This window comes from Rattus norvegicus, chromosome 1, assembly GCF_021556685.1.
Source record: "Rattus norvegicus strain SHRSP/BbbUtx chromosome 1, alternate assembly SHRSP_T2T, whole genome shotgun sequence".
NCBI lineage: Eukaryota > Metazoa > Chordata > Mammalia > Rodentia > Muridae > Rattus > Rattus norvegicus.
Genome location: NC_141534.1, coordinates 236,124,291 through 236,140,218, shown reverse-complemented (window position 1 = coordinate 236,140,218; position 15,928 = coordinate 236,124,291). Strand labels below are relative to the sequence as shown.

The 15,928-nt window shown below is 48.5% G+C and overlaps 1 protein-coding gene across 5 annotated transcripts; it reads right to left on the bottom strand.

The window, feature by feature from the left end:
- Window positions 1-2,526: 2,526 nt before the first annotated feature.
- Window positions 2,527-9,016, bottom strand: Dmrt2 (doublesex and mab-3 related transcription factor 2). 5 transcript variants are annotated; one of them, XM_087564220.1, is made up of 5 exons: window positions 8,675-9,009; window positions 7,469-8,026; window positions 5,957-6,059; window positions 4,248-4,328; window positions 2,530-3,854 (listed from the first exon to the last, which is right to left on the bottom strand). In XM_087564220.1, exons 2-4 carry the CDS (start codon window positions 7,985-7,987, stop codon window positions 4,273-4,275), a joined length of 678 nt encoding a protein of 225 aa, XP_087420346.1. In that variant the 5' UTR covers window positions 7,988-8,026; window positions 8,675-9,009; the 3' UTR covers window positions 2,530-3,854; window positions 4,248-4,272. The 5 variants fall into 5 exon arrangements, with proteins under 5 accessions (NP_001101067.1, XP_087420346.1, XP_087420343.1 ...); NM_001107597.1 differs by lacking the exon at window positions 4,248-4,328 and having other exon boundaries at window positions 2,527-3,854; window positions 8,675-9,016; XM_087564217.1 differs by lacking the exon at window positions 4,248-4,328 and having other exon boundaries at window positions 7,775-8,026.
- Window positions 9,017-15,928: the final 6,912 nt, after the last annotated feature.

Here is a 15,928-nt window from a genome sequence, read left to right as displayed (position 1 = left end):
GGGTGCCTGGTGGGGGGAGGGGACTGAGAATAAATCCATCTTTGAATTAAGAACCCCTTCTCACTGAGAAATTTTGCTACAGTTTGTCTCCAAGGAGTTGATTCAGTGTGCAGTTCACACTCAAGGCCTTGCACAAAAGGTAAATTGTCCATAGGAAAACAAGAAGTGAGTCAGTGTGTAGACAAAGCCCAGGTGACCGAAGGCAGACCTAACACAGGGGTAGACTTGGCTGGAAAACACCTTTTCCACTTAATGATAATCCCCAACAACTATTGAAATCTCTGCCTGCTCTCAGTTCTGTGTCGCTGGCAAGCTTCCATTCGCTCTGGCTTTTGCAAGAGTAACAGTAAGTAAATTTGACTCAACAAAACCAAGTATTATTTTACAAGTACAAACTGAAAATCAACCTAAGTTTGGGCTTGGGTTTTTGAAACTGATGCTAATTTTAAGTAGCAACCCTGAGAATCCCCGGAGGCCTGCATGAGCTAGTAGCCGGTAGCACGAGCATTTTCTGAAATTTTAAAGTGTTTTTCAAGAGCAAGCAAGAAACCCTTCATGCTGTCGAAACTCTGTCACTTTCCACAAACCCCAAATGGCCTTGATATCCAGAGTTAACCCCCAGGACAGTCCTTTAGGTGAAATTATCTGAACCCATGTCTTCTATAGTGAGATGACTTTGATATATTAGAACTTTAAAGGATTCATTACATTTATGTGTGTGTGTTTGTGTGTGTGGTGTGTGTGTGTTTGTGTGGTGTGTATGTGTGTATGTGGGTGGTGTGGTGTATGTGTGTTTGTGTGTGGTGTGTGTTTGTGTGTGTGTTTGTGTGTGTGGTGTGGTGTATGGGTGTTTGTGTGGTGTGTGTGTGTGTATGTGGGTGGTGTGGTGTATGTGTGTTTGTGTGTGGTGTGTGTGTGTGTGGTGTGTGTTTGTGTGTGTGTTTGTGTGTGTGGTGTGGGGGGGTGGTATGATGTGTGTGTGTGGTGTGTGTGTGTGTGAGAGAGAGAGAGAGGGAGAAAGAGAGAGAGAGAGAGAGAGAGACGTTTATCTACTTGCACCCCCGTATATATGTAGAGGTAAGAGGACAACTTGCAGGAATTGGTTTTCTCCTTCTAGTATGCAGAATGCAGATTCTGGGAATCAAACTCAGCATCAATGAGTTTGATGGCATCAAACGCCTTTATCCACTAAGCTATCTTATTAGCTCTAAAACTTGAACTTGATTGGGGGTGCACAACTGAAGGAAGGACGCTATGTTCATCTCCTGTGGCTTTGTTTTGAGACAAGGTCTTATGATATAGCCCAGGATGGCTTCAAAAACACCATCCTCCTGCTTCAGCCTCCCAGTGCGGAGATTACAAGAGCAGCCTGGCTTAGGTCGTGCAGGGGCTCAGACCAAGGGCTTTTGCACGCTCAGCAGGCACTCACACCGTCCCTAGCCCACAGGTGACCACAGAAGATTAGTTTCTTCACACGGGTCTCACACTCGTTCTATCAGACTTCTCAAGCAGCACTTAATAGTTTGTTAAGCAAAATAAGAGGGGAGCGAAGAATTTACAGATGGTGGGGAAGAGAAACTGCCTGCATTCTGTGATAAATATCCGCAGGCTTTGGCAAGTGTCCGTTGATCACATTTGTGTAGTAAATTTTTTAATCTCAAAAGAAAATTACGCTGACAGCCTTTGGGGCAGGTACACCCGTGAGAGGCGTAAACTGGTAGTTAGGGGCCAGCTGAGAGTTGACACGGCCTACACGGCCTACATCTAAATGACTGCCGTCACCAAGCCTTCAGGAATAGTGAACTAAGTCAAGAGTGGGAGCGGGGGGGGGGGGGGGATTTGACACCATCGTGGACTAAATGGATTGCACGCAACAAGGGGAACTTATTGGCAATCACCAACAAGCTAAAGATATGGTGTGCTCTATTACACAGCTAGGGATGTCCAAAGGAATGCCTTCTTCCTAGAATGGGGCTTAAGACTTGACATACTGAGCCTGACCTGAGGAAGAAAGGGGCCCAGGAGTTCACAATCATCCATCCCCAAACATACAATCAAAAGTACATAATCTTGTTGTACCTGCCTTCCCTTTTAATTATTTCAACTTTGTCAGACTACATAATATTTAAGATCTATCACTATATAAACAGCCCCAACTCTGTCCTCAAGCTCTTTATGCCTCCATCTTGAAAAGTTAAATATATGTGTGTGTGTGTGTGTGTGTGTGTGTGTGTGTGTGTGTGTGTGTGTATTTGGATATATAGCCAAAAAAACATCAGGAATGTCATTGAGAGGAAGAATATTCACCCAGCATGTGTAAGACCCTGAATTTTCCTCATACTACCTACAAATTTTAAAAACTACAAAAAAAAGTCATTAAGTTCATAGTTATCCATAGATATTCTCTTGTGGCTCACAAGGACCATTAAGAATGCTTGAAAGTACATAGACTCCTAGAAAAATAAAGAATAAAATTCTAAGACGCAAGCTTTTGTCATCTAGCCCGAGACAGCTGTTTGAAACACTGGGTCTTTAGAAGACGGTGTTATTTTTATTGCTTTTCAGAATGCTGGCTAAAGAAAGCATAAGCCCTTACAATTTGCACAGTAAGTAGTTTCCGTCTTTAAATATACTCGCGTGATACGAAAAGATACATGCGGAGGAAACATGTAGGATCTTAAGAATTGGTCATTTACATTAAAAATTTCTCTATACACACATCTTAACTTTAAAAAGAAAAAAGGCATCTCCAGGAGACTGGAGAAAAATCCAGCTTCCCTTGCAAGCAGCCCTTCACTGAGAGACGGGAGTGACAGCAGATGAGGGCCTCTTAAGAATAGATTCCACGGAAAACGACAGAGGCTCGTTCACCGAGAGTTTCGTTCCAACTTGTTTGGCTACGAAGAGGTCTTTTGCGCATCTGTCTATTGTAAATGTGTACTTCGGGTTCTCCTTGACCAAACACTCCCTGTGTTTCTTCGGGGTCTCTTCAAAGGCTTCTTTGACAAACGGTGCTTTCAATTCAGGGCCTGATTTGTCGTTGAGCGTCGGCTGGAATACTGAGTGGAATGGATTACGTTTAAGTGGCAGAGGATACCTAGTGTTTTCTTTGCTGATCTTGGTTAAGACGTGCCCTTGAGCTGCCAGACAGTCCATATCAACAATGGGGGAGAAATTCCGGCTCGGTGGGGAGAAGGCAGACCTCTCTGGGACAGCCTGGTGAGCCTGAAGGTCAGTTCTTGAGGTCGGGACCTCTGATAGTTGAGGCAGCACTAGAGAGCCTTCCGGTTTGGGTGGCATCCCGTCATGCTCTGCACTAAGCCCATCCTGAACTCGGGTTCCTTTCAAGTCCCAGCCGGCCCCAGGCTTCAGGGCTTGGACAGAAGTGGTAGCATTTAACAGGTATTGCTGGTAGAGGAGGGTGTCGCTAATGGGACCGCACTTGGGCCAGACTAAAAATCGCGAGGACAGGGGATATTGTCTGTAAGTTGTGGCCACGCTGACATTGGAAGAAATCAGTTCCATATTCCCAGACCCTGAATACTGCATGGTGAGATCGAGACAGGTAGGTAAAAAGTTACAGAAGTCCTTGCTCGGCAGCTCGCCTGCGCTGGGGCTGAAGGCACCTTTGTAGGAACTGTACTCAGGCCCGGGCACCATGCGATTGGGCAGAAACAAGGCAGCGGCTTGAGATGTTTCTAACATCTCCCTCTCTTTATATTCTCTCTCCAGCATAATGTTCTCCAACTCCTTGTCAGCAAATGCTCTTCTCTTCCTCATCCTGTCACTGACAGGCGGGGGTAGGGGAAGGGTCCCTCCTAGGTAAGTCTCGGCCGCCGTCATTGGGCGGTACCCTAAAATAAGCAAGTGTTGGAAAGGAAACATATTAACATCCTGACAAGAAAAATCTAGAAAAACCAGAAGACAAAAAAGTAACACTACAAAGCACAGTTACTATTTCTATCACTGGTATTTTAATCCAAAGAGTGGTACAGGTTGGGTTGAATAGAGTTTCCCTTTGAGGAACAGCTCCCATACGGTAGCTTCTGGCAGGCCTTTGGTTTTGTTGGTGTAGGTATGTCTGCTCTCTTGCTTCAGCAAGTGCACTGTATCAATGAGATTTGAGTATTCTTCCCAGATCCATAGATATCGAGAGACAAATCTGTCCACATTATCTTAATTAATGTTTCATTGCCCGTATCTTTTTTTTTCCTTTTTTTTGGGATTATTATAAAAGATATCTATACCTACAGCTGACGCCACTTTTATTTTCTAAAGACGTCTCATTATGTACACATTGTTACAGCTGTAGAATAATCCAAGGAGAACTAGGAGAAAAAGAAAAAGAAGAAAGTTAAAGAAGATTAGTAAGAAGGGGGGGAGAAGAAAAGACTTGAGGATAAAGAGAAGCGAAGAAAAATTGAAAAGAACAGTTAACTAGCCCAAACCCACAGCCACGCAGGGAAACTAACAATTTAGCCAGGCTTCGCAGTGACCTCCAGGACAAACAAAGTGAGGTGGAACAGTGGGGGTGAGGGAAAGACTTCTCCAGCTACACTGAAAATAACAGGTCTCAAGCATTTGTTTCCCCAAGTTCATTCACGTTGGGCAAATACCAAAAGGACTGAACAAGCAGGCCACTGCGATGCAGATGAACTCATGCACAGAGCAAAATCAAAAGCAAAGCTAAGACAAAATAAACAGAATGCTTAAAGTACTTAGACCTCTCCCCCCCTACCCCCAAACACTTGCCGGTAGCAGGTTTTTTTTCTGAAGAATCCAGTGTGGTGTTTGTATTTACACAGTGACAAACCCATTATACTCATTTGCAAATAAAATAGAAGTTGAAAATTATTGTTTCCCCTAGGCTAAAAGTTCAGCAGAAAGTTATTTACTTGGATTGACTTTTCCATTGAGTTGACTTCAAGTGTCTCAACTTGCTTGGGCAAAATCTCAGTTCATCAACGTGGTCCCCTGTGCGTATAGATGTTTACCCACTTGGAGCCCAAATTCACTCGGAGCTCTCAGGAACTCTTTTTAAGGTCAGAGGTGCACAGCACAGGCTGAGACACATACTTTAAAACTGTCCAGGATCAGCTAAACTCGTAAGACTCACAGGGAAGGAAGAAAGGGGAAAAAAAAAAAGAAACCCTCAACTGACCGCTTCAAGGAAGGACTTCCTTCCTTTTAAGCTGAACTGTAGGGAGTGGCAGAGATTAGGGTTAACCTCACATTAGATGAAGGGAAAATGTCGATGGTGGCCAGTAGAGCGCTAAGCCAGTGGGTAAACAAACACCGTGCTTTAGAAAATCGCCACTATTTTAAGAAAAGAGAATGTGCCTCTAGGATTCATGGGAGATAAAAGCAAGGGGCAGAACTTGACTAGCAGCTACCAGTGAGCCTTCCATTTGCTTGTTTGATTCAAAGCCTTTCCCACTCGGCAGCCTTGACTGGCAGACGCTGTAAGGAAGAAGTGTGGGGATGCCTCAGCCATCTGGGAGGGAAAAGGAGGTCCGACTCTAAAAAGTGAAACCTGAGGCTAGAGATGACTCTTGGTAACAGTAGCTATAACCTCCTTGCTTGATTTACTCTGCACGTTAACATTAAACTCCTTCAGTAACTAAGAGAGTTGGGGGGAAGGGGTGGGGGTGAGTCCTAATTGTTTTTCTTCCCCAAGGTGGCTTCCAGGATCCCTTGACAGTGCATTTTTCTATGTCCCTCACACTAGGTAAATTTCACCAGGCGCTGCAGTGGAGGATAATATTAGTGTGGGTGGCAGAAACTTCTGTGAGTATGTGGCAGAAACACACTTTCCAGATATGCTTCCCCAAAGCAAACTTTCTAATGAAAATTAGCTCCTTCCTGGGTTGGTTAGCACACAGGTCATGCATGTAAATAACAGGCATCCCTCAGCTCGGTTTTTAGAAGCCAAAGGACAACTTGAAGTTATTTTTACCTTCTAAAATGCTTTTGGCCAGCAAGCTTGGCGCCCTGACTTGCCTCTGGTACACTGCTTTCCGATCGAAATTATTCTGTTTCCCAGAAAGCCCCTTCTTGTCCTGTAAACACGAGAAACAATTGTGAGGGTGGTGGAGCGGCATCCACAGAGCCTCTGAACCCTCCCCACCCTTTGACGCATCTGTTTTGTCATCTCTTATGAAAAAAAAATTAACAGGAGAGCCTCTTAATCTCAGAGCAGCCAACAGCGGAAGCTAAGAGGGACACGAGACCCACAGTCAAGGAGACTTTAGGAACAGAGCCTGGAAGGACTGGGTGGAGGGATGGTTGCCTCCCCAGGGTGTAACCACTAAGCTGAAAGTCCCCAGGCTGTCGCCCTACCTTGACACTCAGGCAGAATTTGATGCCCATTAGGCAGAACACTGACTGCTTCTGAGGACCGAAAACCAGGGTGGTTTCTCCCCCTAGGTGAAGTAGACATGATGGAGTGCCAGAGATTGGGGGAATCGTCTGTATTTGTCTAGGAGGTGGGGTATGTGAACCTCTTGAGGGACACCAGCCCCGGGAGCCCCCTGGTCACTGCCAGGTTATTCCCAACCCAGTGGGCTGCAGAGAAGCCTAGCATGGCAGAAACAGGATGCAGCCCAACTAGCAAAGAGGTTGAACCCAGGGCCAGGGCCACCTGAGGTCCCCAGTACTGTCTGGTCAGGTTGCATGGTTTCCCGTTGGAGTCACCGGACTCCATTGCTAACCACCAGCCAGCACCTGTCAAAAGGGGAAAGTCAACTGGAAAGTTTTCCGGGCTCAGCTGCAGAGCACTGGCCTAAAACCCATCCTCGGCTCCTGAAACAGCCACGGTTATAACAGTAATAAAGTCTTCAAAGCTGTACCTAGCCTCAGGTCTGAGAGGAGATTCACTGAAACCTGCATTCACTCCCTCAAAGCAACAAAACTCCGGGGTTCAAAAGTCTCTCAAGGAGAAACTCCGACTTCTCACAACAGAAGGCAGCAACGTCCTCTAAGCATTCTCTGACAGGTCACAGAGTCAGTAGCCTTAGGCTGAGGGTCTCCTAACTCCAACGACATTGTGGTCTTATCTGGAAAATGGACATCAAGTTCTGCCTACGTCTCAAGGTAGGGGGACAGCTGCACAGTGACAGCACTGTGTGCTGCTGTCAACCACCTCCCTCCCTCCTCAACCACCTGCAAAACTAACCCCTGAAACAGTTTTATTGACTTTTCCGTGGTGTCTCAAATGGACCTAATTAATTTGCCTCTCTTTGCTTTTAATGGGAGACTTTTCCAGCACGTTCTGCAGTGAAGCCCATGCTTTCCCTCCGGAGCCCCGCAGGCTAACGTGGACAGAGTGTCTGCACCTCTCCTGCCAGGCGATCCGAGATCCGAGGTCACTCGGAAGTGTGAGTGGAAGCCTAGCTCCATGCTGTAAGGGACTCCCCACCCCGCCTGGGTGCACACCCTGGAGAAGTACCCGGAGCCTGTCCGCACCCACCTCTGTGGCCTGCTGCCTCCGGAGCGCCACCTGGGCGGCCATGACTCGCTGGCGCTCTACCACAAGCAGGCAGTTGGCGCACTGGCAGTCCCGCCAGCGACAGAATCGCTTGTGGCCCTTGAGACAGGACACCACGCCGTGGTTACGGCAGCGTGCGCACTTGGGCGTGCGGCTCAGTTTACGGGGCTCTGCGCCGCCACCGGCGGTGACACCGCGCTCGGGGACTACGGCGGCGGCTGGCAGCGCCTGAGCAGCGGGCGGTGGCCTGGGTGCCAGTCCCCCGGGCTGCTCTGGCCGACCTGGTACCTCCGGGGACGCGCTGGAGTCCTCGCCTTCACCCTCATCCTCTGCATCTTCATCTTCCTCTTCTTCGTCCTCATCTTCCTCTCCATCGGCCGTCGACGGACTGGGTTCCTGTGGCGTGGCCCGCAACGGTGTCCCACAGCCATCCTCCTCCAGCTCTAGGCTCTCCACGTCGATCTCCCAGTCCCCAACTCCGGGGACTGCCTGCCCTTCCATCGTGACACTAGGCTGTAGTTCGGTTCGGTTGCCCGCGCGCTAGGAAGACAGAAAAAGACCTGAAGAGCCGCCCTTCGCAAACAGCGACCCTCTCTAAGGCTCGCCCCCAAATTTCTGCAAGGCCAGCCTGAGTTACCCAGTTTTCTTCTGTTCCCTATGATACGGGCCACATGGGTCTAGAGAACCCGAGAGATCCACAGCTCAACCAAGGTTGTATTTTACTAATTCTAAGTGGTCTGTGCACCTGACCTTTAACTTGTCTGGCCTTTGCAGACAAGTCACCTACTGACCTTACACACTCCAAGCCAGCTCACATGGCCATGATAAATATAAAAATGTCGATGAGACAATTGTCTTTCCTTTTATTACAAGGGACCTTGAAACCACATTTCCCAAATGTTCCTTAATGACCTACCACAAAGACTCTAGAGAGGTCGTCTCATCCCTCCCCTTCCCCTAAACCGATGCTGTACTGGAGGTCCCATGTACACACAGGGAGAGGGGGACACTGGCCATAAGGCTGAAGAAGCTGGTTTGGTATCAGTAGGGCTTGAGCCGCACAAGGTTGATGGAACTTGATTTTCATCTTTTAAGGCAAGACAACCAGAAACAGAAAGAAGCAGTATTGAAGATTCCTGTCCCGTGCCCTCCCTGACTCCCGAGCGGCGGCGACCACACAGCACTCACCAAGAACCAGGCTCAGGCTAGCAACCCAGTTAAAAGACAGCCAGCTTCGGAATCTGTCCCCCGAGCTGCAAGCAGCGGGAGCAAACAGAATTGGGCCTGAGAGTAGGAGGCGGGAGCCCACTGGATGGTGATGGGAGACAGAGGCCAGAGGCGAATCAAGTCCTCAGCAACCTCACCCCGTACATTCCAAATTCTGCAAAGTTCTGTCCGGGCCTCTGCAGCCTGGGTCGCTTCGCTTCGCTTTCCACTTCTGGCCCAAACTGGAAAGGTCGGCCGGCGACCCAGAACTCCGCCTCAGGCGCACTCTGCTTGCCTTCAGCGCGGAGTCACTCTCTGCAGTCCGGGACCTGAGCTCCCCTTCCTAGTATTACCTACCACCCACCCCCACTCGGAGCACCGCATCCTCTGATTGGTCGGTTGTCAGGCGGTGTGCAAGCCGATTGGCCAGAGCACTGGAGTGGAGCGCCCTCCTCCTCAGCCCAGTGGAAGCTTCCTTCGCGGCACCACTGCGCGCCGTCGGAGTCCACCCGCCCGCCTTCGCTGCAGCCGGGTCTCTGATCTGGAAGCTGAACCTGAAAATGTGGGCAGTGGTTGCGGCGGAGAAGTCGCCGTTTACCTCGCCGACTAGGGAACAAGCTGATTCTCGTACTCTTATGCATCGCGTTGTTCTCGAGAAGGTAACTAAGATCAGAAAGGTTAGCGATGATTTCTATCAATATTATCATCACCTCTGGTGTTTAACCGGCGACCGGCAGTTGGGCGGAGAGAAGAGGTCACGCCAAAGGGGCACACTGACCTCCTTCTCTCCGCACGAACAAGTACCATGTTTGTCTTGCAGGACAGCGCCTACTTGCCTTACAAATATCTGTATTTTGTGGGCAACTCTGAAGTGCAAAGCAGTCCCTTACTTCCATAGAGCTTGCGAGGCAGGTGACAGCAGCCACTATAGCCCATCTGAGTTTTTCCTGTTATCAGTGGATAGCCCAGTTCATTTCTGAAGCAAATGGAAATAATTCACGCCATTAGCAATTTTAGATACAAAAATATTCAGTCTAAGCATGCATTTATACATAAACTGCTTTTTGGCGTGCGTGAATGAATGGTTATCAAGAAAATTAACTGCCCCCCTCTCAAAATACCCCTCACAAAAATGTTTGGAACAAAGTCAAATTTCCCACGAATCACACAAGTCCTTTAAGCAACGCGACCTTCCATTATCTTAAGCTAAATTTAAAATCCCAGCGCTGCTTTTCTAGTCTCACCTTTAGATCCAGCCCTCCACAGGAAGAGCCGGTTAAAAAACACATTAGAAAAGAGATTGCCTGTTTCCTGGATACGCGGTAGAGTGGCGATGGATATTTGTTGAAGGGAGAAATTTTCGGAACTGATTGTAACTTTCCTCTAATCTGAACCTGTCAGAAAGTTCCGAGTGGATCAAGCTCGCCTAAGTGAGAACAAAGACTAGCCGCCTGCCTGCCAGAAGCGCAGGTATCCCCTGGCCCTTATGAGGTGGAATTTCTCCTAGGTCGGGCACTGGAACCGCATTCGTGTCTGCTTCTTCCTAGGGCCAAGGCAATGCCCAGCTAAGTACATGAAGGTGGCTTTCTGTATGTTCCCGCAGATTATTTTTTTCTTTCAGTGTTTCTGAGAGTCTTGAGGGGCCACTTGTGAGTCGCAAGGCTTCCCACTGAGGCACACGGGAACCAACCCTTGGTAGCCCTCCCTCCCTCTGCAAACGCCTTGTAACACAGATGAGTTTCCTCATTTGTGGTCTTCTAACTAAAGCGCTTTTCTTTTCTTTTCTTTTACTTTCTTTACTTTTCTTTTAACGCGAGTGGGAGAGTTTGAGTTCTTGACTACAGTTGAAACGTGTTTTCTAACCTCACTTTTCTCCAGTGATGAAAGTAAGGAGTCCTAAAAGACCCACTGTCCTCCAGGAAAGCCGGGGACCTGGTCAAGAATCTTGGACCAGGATAGCGTCTGCCCTGAAGTGACAGAAAGTAGCGAGTCCTCGGCTCTCAGCTGGCAATAGTCGCAGATGGTTGGCCGTGGTTTCTCCGTTATTTGTTGTTATTGTTGTGGTGGCTTTGTTTTTGTTTTTGTAGCTCCCTAGCACTCCTGCACCCCTTCGGATTTTAACACTTGGCTTTAGGGGTAGAGCCTCTGTGACAGGATTAGGCACTCTTTTGTTCGTTGTTTTGTTTTTGTCAAATCATGCTGAGTTTTCTTCAGGGAGTGCGAACACACACACACACACACACACACACACACACACACACACACACGATAGTTTTCTACCTTTACAAACAGGCAGTTTGTGCACATCTGTACTCCGATTGAAAATGAACTATAACTCCACCACTGCTACCCTGCCAGATTATGTGGATGACAGGCTAGGCTTTTACTCATGGCTTAAGTAAGAAAGAAAGTAGAATGATCAGTCCTTCACCAGTAATTTTAAATATCAACAAAGTTGAGAAAATAGCTTTTGCAGAGGATGGCAGAGTGGAGCCAAGGGAGAGGAGCTTGTGAGTGGCTGCTTCTTGAACTGAAAGTAAACAGACTCTAGAGCGCAGGAGCCTTCTGACCGGTTCAAACTTTAAACAGCCCTCGAGGAGGAGACATTCGTGCAAGAGCCAGTCAGATGGGGCCAAAACAGGGAAGTGGGGTTTGGGGTTAGGGGACCCGAAGGCAGGGGATCAGCCCTTGGGAGTGTTCTAGGGAAGACACGAGGCCCCCTATTGTGGGCATGCTGGACCAGACTAAAAAAGAGATTCAGAGGAGCCTCCTGGCTTAGCTAGACCCCAAGCAGGTAGATGCTCCCCTCTGGGAGGGGTGTCTTCTCCAGAACCCCAAGAACTGGAAAAAATACGGCAATAACTTCATGGCTGTCTACTGATCCCCTTCCCCTCCACCTCGCATCCTTCCCCTGTGTGCTTTCCCTCCATATACCACCATCTGTGCGCTTCAGGACACGCAGCTGTAATCAAGATCCTGCTGAATTACATCCTCTGGTCCTGAGGCCCTCCCGGGAACCACTTTCCCACCAGCGGCTGGAAAGTGAGATGGTTCGAGCAAGGAGGGTGGGGATTTACCCTAGGACAGACTTCAGGAAGTCCAGGACGCTCCCCTGCGAAAAGCAAAATTGTGTGTGCTTCTCCTCGGGGTAAATGGCCATGCCTTTTATGGAACTGCCAACGGATTCCACAGCTACATAAACTGTTTGGTAAACTAAATATTCAGAAGAAACAGGGGTGGAGGAAGCCGGAGCTCCAGCTGGCTTCCACAGATTATGTGACTTTGGTCGGTTATTTTCCAGCATCTTGGGAAGAGGGACTTTTCCTCTTCATATAAAAACTTCACCTAGCAAGGGTAGAGTAGCACGCTGTGAGATCTCCAAAGCAGAACTTCTCCTGAGGGGATAGCACTTGCATCCAGTGAGAGCCTGGCTTCTTTTCAGACACTCTTTAACCAAAAAAAAAAAAAAAAAAAAAAAAACATAAAAATAAAATAAACAAATCCCTAAAAGTCACAGAGCACAGTTCTTTCCAGTGCTTTCTGAGCTGTTGCAAGGCTCAACTGCAAGCTGTGAAGTTGGTTTTCTTTCCCTACTGACCCAAGTGGGTGAAGCCGGCATGCCTTAGCTTGCTTCCAGCGTCTTCCTTCACCTAATCTCTCTCTCTCTCTCTCTCTCTCTCACACACACACACACACACACACACACACACACATACACACACACACACACACCACATACATCACACACCACATACATACACACACATACACACATACACACACATACACACACATACACACACACACACACACACACACACACACACACACACCTCTACACTCTTCTTGCCCAGAATTATTGAGCCCACCAGCTGATAAGCTTGTCCTCAGAAAGTCAAAAGGAAGGAACAATGGGGAGGAGCGGTCTTTCCTTGGTAAGCATGGCTTGCTTGATTGCTTTAAACACATGTCCAAAAATAAATTTCAAAGAACACAAGCATGTGTCAAATTGGCTTCCATTCATTGTAAGATTCCTTAAAGGAATTCCACTAGACTGGCCCCAGAATCACCCAGCTGAGGAACTCCTCCTGTCTTAAATCCTAAGGCCTGTTTGAGTCCCCAGCCTGATCCTTCAGCCTCCACTTGTTCAAGGAGCCCTAGGGCCTCTAAGGTAACCAAACTTGAAAACTCATAGAGGACACCTAGGAGACCATCACCAGTACCACCACTGCCAGCAGCGGTAGCAGTTTAAACCACTTAGCTAACCCTGAGTGCCAGGTGGTGACTGGCTGTTGGGCACTTCTGAGCACCTGGATCTAAGGTCTTGCTGTGGCTAAATGTGGCTCTGGTTTCTTTAGAGATGACCTCAAACCCATGTCCTCTTATAGAAAGCTAAAGTGTCATACAGTCTAAGAACTTCAACTAGCTATGGACACAGGACACAGTGAAATCAGTGAAATAAATAATCCCAGATGGGACCACGGAGATAGGATTTCCCAATTTACTTTGCGAAATTAGATCACACTCAGTGGGGGTGGAGGTGAGCATGGAGTGCTTGAAGAGATAGCTAACCTGCACCAGGATGGTTAGCATGGGCCCCCTTCCCCTGCTTTGGCAGCCTAAAATCAGAGGACAAGAGGAATCCTCTCGCTTCTTGTTCTTTCCGTGGAAAGCTGGATAAAGGAGTCCTGAAAACAGAAACGGAGCATTGTCCCTGGTCTTGCACTGAAGGGGAACTGAAACTCAAAGGAGTGAATGAAGAACTTGCTAGGACATAGGGGACAGGTCACAGCCATAGAGACAGTGCAGAACTAAAGAGGCCTTGCCTATTTCTGGTCCACCTCGATACTTGGTTTGTGAAACATGCCTTTGAGGCCAGATACAGAATTCCGTGCACAACCGGTAAGGCAATCTTGCAGCGAGGGGGTCCACCTGCTCAGGCAGCCAACGGCCAATAGCAGGAGGAGGAGCTGGGCTCAGTCCACCCTGAGGTCATCTAGCAGCCAAGAGAGGCGAGAACTACAGTCATCTTTCAAAACCCATGCCAAATACACCCCAGGAGGCATTAGGACCCCGGTGGCAGCAGACTTGTTTTAGAAGGCAGTCAGGAGACTGTGTGTGCCAAGGGCCTCCTTGTACACATACCCTGTGAGGGGGGCACTCAAGCCTGGGAAGAACAAAAGTTCTTGGGAACTTTCCATCCCCTCTCCCTGTGTTAAGAGTTTGACAGTTCAGGTGTTTGATATTGCCCACATCTAGATTTCATGTCACTCTTCACATCATCCCAGCAGTCTAACCAACAAAGTACAAGGGGATCAAGAGAGGAGTGAGGAGCAAAGTGTTGGTCCTGCAGGAGCTACAGGAAGAAGAACCATTAGAAGCACCACCCTGTCCTTGCAGGTCCTTAAGGGTAGACTGAAAGAATCAAATTCAAGTTTCTAGTTACTCTGTCAAAGATGAAAAACTGTACAGAAATTCTCCAGCCTTCTTCCTCCGGTTGGTTAACAAGATCAAGAAGGAGAAGGAGAAGGGGGAAAAATAGAAACATGGTTTGGCACCAATTCTGACCCACTGGTGACTTTCTTTCTGCTATTGATCCGATGCAATCCAAAAAAGAACTCACTCCCAGAGTTTAAACTGGATGAGATTCCACTGGCCAAAAGAGTCCCCACAAGTCACAACCTGCCTGTGACCCTGTGGTTTCTAGATTAGGCCTCTTCTGCCTGGGTTTTAAGCAAAAATTTAGCAGGCAGGTTATACAGACCTCTTTAGCTCTATCTTCCGTTCACTCTGGGACCTGGATTTGGATTCTAAAGTGGACTGAAGTCATTTTTCCTTACTGTAGATCCAGGAAGTCTCTCTGAGCAGATCACTTGCTGAGAGGGAAGTCTCCCCCTTTGCAGCTCAACTCCTCCAGCCTGGGAGGTGACTGGCCTGAAGCCGACTCCAGGGCCTCTGAATGATGGGTGGAGCTGGAAGAAATCATAGGGGCAGAGGGAATCGAACTCTACTTGGCCATGTGTCTAGATAGCAAGTGACTGCCCAGGACCTCGGGGTGACTGAAGTGTGATCCTGGATCTCCAATCCAAATGGCAAAAACACAGGTCCTAAAAAGGGACACGACTTGCCTAAAAGGGATTCTTTCCATCCATATAATAAGTGGCAAAGGGGGAGAAAACTAAAAGGAGGAGAGGGAGGGAAGAAGAGACACGGGAGGTGGGATATGATTGGAAACAGGTCTCTGGGGATCCAGTTCTAGTCAGTTTTGCCAACTATAGCAGCCCTGACCCTGGGTCCTTTTCTTCACCATTACCTGTGAGGCTTCTGCGTTGTGAAGGAGTTGAAACAGAACAAGAATCCTTGCTTGCTGAAATCTTTTCCGAAATTCTGACTACGCCTGGGTGGGGTCAAACAAACAAGGGGGAGGGAAACAGAGACAGAGACACGGAGAGAGGGAGAGAGGGAGAGAGGGACAGAGGGACAGAGACAGAGACAGACTTGTCTAAATGTTTTCCCCTGGGGATTGTAGGGAAGCCAGAGAGGGGGAAGAGGGACTCCCGCCAGCTGTAGCGCGCCTTTACAACAAGGCACTACATAAACTTTAAGAGCCGAGGAAATCTTCTCTTTGAAGGTGCTGACCCCTAGAGAGTAGGTGGGCGTTCCACGGAGATGAGCCATTGGAAAGGGGCGAGCTAGGAGATGTCACTTGCTTCACGCTAATTTAACGTGGCGGGAGCGCAGGTGCAGGAAACTCCAGCCCCTTCTCCCATCCACCTAGAGCCCCTGAGCCCTCCACCCCTGCCCTTTCTTTGATAGAAAATTTATTGACGGGGTGAAAGCAGGCTAACAAAAAGGCAGCCTCGTGAGCATCGGGCTCCACAAAAATGCTTTGATCCCCTCAAGTGGCCAACAGTCCCCCAAAAGCCCGAGATCCCTGGGCAAGCGACTCAGTGGGTTTCAAGCTTCCATAATGCCAGTGCCTGAGCACTGCACAAGGAGGCCGCGCGGGGGCGCTGTACGTTCCCACCGTGACGGTGGTCCGGGGGCTGAGAGGTGCATGTGGCCACCGGATTACATCTTTGATCCCTCCCACTTGCTTTGCCAGCCAAGCCTAGTAGATGGTACGCATTGAAGGAAGTGTCAGGCAAGCACGACCTTGGGTGTCCGGATTACTTCTTCTAGCTGCTTTGTGACCTCTACTTGCAAGAACAGGGAGGATCACTCCCAAGCATCGAC

Coding starts and splice junctions, on each gene's coding strand:
- Dmrt2 (NM_001107597.1), bottom strand. CDS start 7,987: ATGGAAGGGCAGGCAGTCCCCGGAGTTGGGGACTGGGAGATCGACGTG. Junction 6,060..7,468: donor GGAGGCAGCAGGCCACAGAG/GTGGGTGCGGAC, acceptor TCGTGTTTACAG/GACAAGAAGGGGCTTTCTGG. Junction 3,855..5,956: donor GGCCAAAAGCATTTTAGAAG/GTAAAAATAACT, acceptor TGCTTATTTTAG/GGTACCGCCCAATGACGGCG.